Source organism: Triticum dicoccoides, chromosome 6B (genome assembly GCF_002162155.2).
Source record: "Triticum dicoccoides isolate Atlit2015 ecotype Zavitan chromosome 6B, WEW_v2.0, whole genome shotgun sequence".
Lineage (NCBI taxonomy): Eukaryota > Viridiplantae > Streptophyta > Magnoliopsida > Poales > Poaceae > Triticum > Triticum dicoccoides.
In genome coordinates this window covers 705,635,183-705,640,757 of record NC_041391.1, presented here as the reverse complement: position 1 = coordinate 705,640,757, position 5,575 = coordinate 705,635,183, and the positions used below count along the sequence as shown (strand labels likewise).

Below are 5,575 nucleotides of genomic sequence, written 5' to 3'. Positions count from 1 at the left end.
TTGAACTTCAGCAAAAGGAAAAAAAACATGTGGTTGTTCAATCCATTCTCATTGCACATGTTTGAACTGCAGCAGCATCAAAATTAACCAATTCACCATCTGCTAATCTTGGTATAATTCTGATGCTATTAGGCACCACAAGATCTTCCTGGATGCACCATATCTCCCCTTTCGCATCCAGACATTTGTTTACTACTCCACCCTATGCTTAAAAAACTTGCACAACTTCTGAAGATGCACCACATCTTCAGCAACCACATTTTTTTAAAAATCATGGAGGGACATAAGAATGGTTCGATCCATTCTCATTGAGCATGCCTGAATACAAAATGTTGCTGTTACATTCTCATACCTACAACTAGAATCCAATGTTCAAAGGAAAGCTTATGCTTCCTCCACTGGGCATGCAATTGATTAGTTCTCCTCCACTTTCTAAATACACTTCTGAACCTCTCCCCCTCCTCTCCTGTCAGACAAAATCTTATTGCCACTGGTGATGAGACCATCACATGTATTTCTCCTGGATCTCTATCAAGAATCAATATATCATCAGCACCAGTGAGGCTCCTCCCCCTCTTGCTTGTAACCTCCCATCATCTACTGCTAGAATATGTGGAACAGTGACATTGCCACTGATATGGAGCCTCCCCAGCAACACTGCAGAAACAGAGCAGCACACAGGGAAGCCATCAGTGGCTGGCCAATGCGAGTTTCTTCGCCGTCGCCTCGGCCCTTCTGATCAAAGATTTCACAAGGGCATCGCCCCTTTGGTAGCGCCGACCGGTGATCGATGGCAGTTCCTCGCCATTTCGAGAGTTCTCGGCAGGAAGGCGAAATGACCGGCGAACCACAGCGGCATCATGCGCTCTGAAGAATCCGGGTGAGCTCCTCCTTGGCCTCGAGCATGACCACCGGCTTCCTGAGGATGCCGTTGATCCCCGACTGCGCGCACTTCTCCCACGCGTTCTGCTCCGACGTCATGGCCATCATGAACGGCCAGCGGCCGCTCCGGTACTGCTGGACCCTCACCGCGACGTCCAGCGCGTTCACCCGCGTCATCTCAAGGTTCACCAACACCACCTGGTACGCGCCCGACGAGGGGCCGACGGAGTTCAGGAACCCCGACCCCGAGGGTAGGGAGGAGACCACGCACCCCAGCTTCTCCAGGAGCTTCCGAGCGACCACCATGTTGATGTCATCGTCGTCGATGAGCAGGATCTTCAGTCCGGTCAGCTGGCACGACGGCGACGCGTATTGCCGCTCGAACGATCCTCCGCTGGTGCTGGACGACATGAGTGGCGCCGGTGGCTGCAGCTGGAACCTCAGCACCAGGGTCATGCTCTCTGGTAGCCCTTGCCCGTCGAGCACCGCCCATATGTTGCCTCTCATCATCTGATGGCATTACAACAAAATCAAGAACAAGTGAACAAAAAAATACTGTTACTTATATGCTCTCAGTTTGAACTGAATTTGAAATGAGCTTGTTGGAAATAGACAGTTGACAGTACCTGCACAAGCTTCCTGCACATGCTGAAACTCAGCCTGAGATCGAAGCCCTCGCCGCTCGGCTTCCGTTTGAACTGCCCCGGCGGCGGGATCATCGAGCCGGAGCTCTGCTGGCTCTTCACCCCGATGACAAACTTCACCGACGAGTACCCACTGGAGTAGCTTGGCCTCCATGGATCCCACCTCTGTCCAAGCGTGTCCTCCGCCACCTCGTCGTCGGCACGCACCCGGAACGTGACGTGCCCTGAGTCAATCCGGCTGATGAGGTTGCCAACCATGTGCAGGATGACATGGAAGATCCTCCTCTCGTCGCCGATGACAAGGTTCGGCAGCGTGTTCTCGACGTGCACGGCGAAGCCGAACCCCCTGAAGTCGCAGAGGCACCGTGAGACGCAGGCGGCGTCCCTGATCATGGAGTGCAGCTGGAACGGCCGCGTCTCCAGCGGGAACCGCTCCCGGTTGGTGGCTGACATCTCCATGACGTCATTGATGAGCGTGGAGACGACGGTGGCCGTCCGGCCCATGGTGTCGACAACGAGCTTCTGCTCGGGCGTCAGGTCATCCTCCTGCACCACGGACACGAGGCCGAGGATGGAGTGGATCGGCCGGCGCATCCCCTGGCTCATGACACGCTGGAACGCGTCCCGGGCCTCATTCGCCATGAGCGTGTCCCGACGCGCCTGCAGCAGCTCGCGGTTCTGCTCAGCGAGCCGGTCGCGCATGGCCTGCGACTCCTCGAGCAGCGACGCGTGCGAGAGCGCCACGGCCACCTGGTCGGCGACTACCTCGACGATCTCCGTCTCGTGGGCGCCCCAGGTCTTGTCCGCGGGAGGCACCAGCACCAGCACGGCGTAGCTCGTCTGGATCACCTCCGGCGTGCCGCCCTTGAAGTCCGACACCTTGAGCATCGGCATCCGTATGGCCGCCACGGTACCCGTGTCCTCCTTGCTCCCGCCGCTGGCCGCCGCGAGCGCCGAGCCCGGGCCAAGCAGCTTCACGCCGTCGCTCCTCCGGACCTCGACAACATCCATGTCGTCCACCCCAATAACGACGAGCCCCTCATTGCTGCCCCCGCGCCGGAGCTCGTGGGTGAGGTGCATCGTAACCTTGCCGTCGCTGGCAGCCGCGGAGGGCATCCAGACGGCGCAGTTGGTGAGGCCGAGCACGCGGGAGAGCTCGATGAGCGTGGTGTAGAGCACGGTGTGGCGGTCGAGCGACTTGCGGATCTCCTGGGTGAGCATCCGGACATGCCAGCTCGCCTCCTCCTGCTGCTTCATGAGGTCGACCTCGCGGTCGAGCTCGCGGGCCTTGATCCAGAGCAGGCTCTCGCGGACCTTGACGCGGAGCAGCTGCGGGATGAGCGTGAGCAGCGTGATGGCAGTGAGGAAGGAGACGAGCGCGGTGAGGAACTTGGCGACGGTGAGCAGCAGGACGAGCACGAACGGGTGCGGCTCGTAGGTGAAGGCGGCGAGCAGGTGGGTGAGGCCGCAGAGCACGATGAAGGCGCCGAACTGCACCAGCACCCACCGGAACGGGAGCAGGTGGCGGAGCCCCGCCACGAAGTAGAGGATCTCGAGCGGGATGCTGAAGTAGGCCGCCGCGATCAGCAGGTCGCTCACCTTCTGCCACCGGAAGATGTTGTCCATGCTCCAGAACCCGCCGCCGCCCCCGCCGTCGCAGCTGCAATGCGGGTACTCCACGTCCCCGCCCACCGCCGCCACGGCGGCCGGCGAGAGGGCCAGCAGCAGCAGCAGCAGCGGGGCCAGCCGCCGGCGCGCGCCGGCTCCGCATCTGAATCTCGGGGGCACCATCCAGTCCAGCTGCGCCAAATGCAATCTTGTCAGGGACAAGCGGATTGGGCCAAGTCGCCGAGGAAGAAGGCAAAATCGGGGACACACCATGTGATGGTTAGGGACGAAGTCCGCTACAATCTTGGCGGCATTGGAGCTGCAGTTAGCGCGCAGGTGGGGAAGCGGAGAAGATTATTAGTTAGCGCCGCTTAATCCGCCCAGTCTGAAACGGCGGCGGCGGCGTGGCTGACCAACGGAGAAAAGGTCCAATCAAGCTCGGCGGCATCCAGAGCGCATCACCTGTATGAACAACCAGACGATTTCAGTTTCTCGGTGCCGGAAATCAGAGCAAGCACGAACGAGGGGGCAGGGATGGGGGGTGGATGCATCGGCCAGGAGACGGACACTTGTCCTCCCACACCACACTAGCACGAGCAGAGCAGAGACAGACAGACAGAGCGGGCGATCTCGGGGGCATTCAATCCGAGCCAGCCCGTGAAGGAGAGGGGAACAGAGGGAATCCGGCGGATTCGGGACGGCGGACGGGAGCACGAGACACTACCTCGGGTTCAGCCGGAGTTCCTCAGCGGGAGCTGCTGCCGCCGGTCGAATCCCGTCCCGCGGGAGAAGAAAGAACCGGGCCTGCAGCAGCAAGAACATGGATTGGTCACTCCAGGGGCCCGAAACCGCGTGGATCGATCCAGGAGCGAGCGCGTGAATGAATCGCCCGATCAGGCAGAGAGGCCTCGTGCTGCCGGGCGAACGTACCTGGGCGGAGAGGAAGTTGAAGGAGCGGAGGGGTCCGGTCAGCGGAGGGCGTCCGGCATGGGTGGGGGGAGTGAGCCGGAGGTTTGGTGGGGGGAAGACGAAGACGAAGACATTGGACCTGGACCGGGGCTTGGCTTAGTCGCGGAGGAAACCGGAGGAGCATCGGCAAGTGGGGGCGGAAAGCATCATCGATCAGCGGTGGGATTGGGAGGGGATTGGATTTCCCACTAATTTTCAACCAATAATCAGATCAAATCTGCGCGAGAAGCTGAGCGAAGACTGCTGTAGCCGCACGGAAGACGGGGAAAGGGATGATTTTTATTTCATTTCTCCGCTCGCACGGCACGGGTATGCTGGCTGGCGGATGGTCCACAACTTGGGATGGGCCCAGTCGTCGGCGGCGCGGGTGGGGCCGGGGCAGGCGGTGAGCACGGGTGGGTGGCGTGGGGTCCAAGTGACTGGCGCCTTTTGTGAGGCACACTTTCCAGAAATACTCCCTACCAGTAGGTGAGAGTTGATTTTTGAAGCACGGGTGCCTGGAGCACCTTATTTCAAATAGTTTTGAAATAACATTCAAAGTTTTAGGAAAATTCAGAAAGAATTCCACATGATCATATGAATGTATGTTGCGCAAACTAAGGAGGCTTGGGGGAGTACGGACCGCTGCCACATACGACTCTCGCGCCTCCGACCAACCCAAAACCCAACTCAAAACCCCGCGTCTTTATCCTTCCCTCTTTCTCTACATCCGCTTCCTCCCTCGCCAACACCGCGCTCTACCAACGCGCCCTTCCCGGACCACCGCGGCCTTGACTACTACGCCCGGTCGCACGTCCCTTGTCCTCCGCCGTCGGTCCACACCTCTCGTCCGTCCGCCGCGTAGGTACCATCTGCCCCTAATAGGGTCACCACACACCGGCAAGTGTTTGGTGAAAAGCTCGTGCTAAATACTTTGTCCCTTCGAGCAATGGATCAGGGCATGGACATACACGAGCACTATGTCGAGTCGTCCGACTAGGATGTTTATGCGGATGAAACGGTGATATGCATGCGGTCCTTGCAAACATGAAGCGTGTGGAAGAGCATGTTCTCAATTTCAAGGGTCATCGAGTGTTGAATCGAAAGAGGGCACCGGGGGCGTTTGACGCTGATGGACGACTACTTTGCCCCAGTTGCCCTATTCGCGGATAATTTTCGTCGGCGCTTTTGGATGCGCAACAATGTCTTTGGTCATCTCTACAATGGTGTCCAGTCCTATACGATGACTAGTGTCTGGTGAGAGAGTGAGAAAGCAGGGGGAAAATGGTCCAGAGAAAAGTCCAAAGACGGTCAACACATGGTCAAACGGCACTAACTGGATGGAAACGTGGCGGAAGGGCAAAAACATAAGAGGAGCAAACGGACTTGGGCAAACCCGAGAATTTTCAAAAACTAGGAGCAAATTAGCCGAGTGGGACACAAGTAGTGGCATGAATACAATTATCCCTTCTTCATTTGGATGACGATGAGGG

General features: G+C 58.3%; 1 protein-coding gene across 1 annotated transcript; it reads right to left on the bottom strand.

The window, feature by feature from the left end:
- Window positions 1-246: 246 nt before the first annotated feature.
- On the bottom strand, window positions 247-4,372 carry LOC119324833 (ethylene receptor 3-like). The gene is made up of 5 exons (XM_037598600.1): window positions 4,065-4,372; window positions 3,859-3,938; window positions 3,405-3,596; window positions 1,509-3,326; window positions 247-1,392 (listed from the first exon to the last, which is right to left on the bottom strand). Exons 3-5 carry the CDS (start codon window positions 3,405-3,407, stop codon window positions 859-861), a joined length of 2,355 nt encoding a protein of 784 aa, XP_037454497.1. The 5' UTR covers window positions 3,408-3,596; window positions 3,859-3,938; window positions 4,065-4,372; the 3' UTR covers window positions 247-858.
- Between the last annotated feature and the right edge of the window lie 1,203 nt (window positions 4,373-5,575).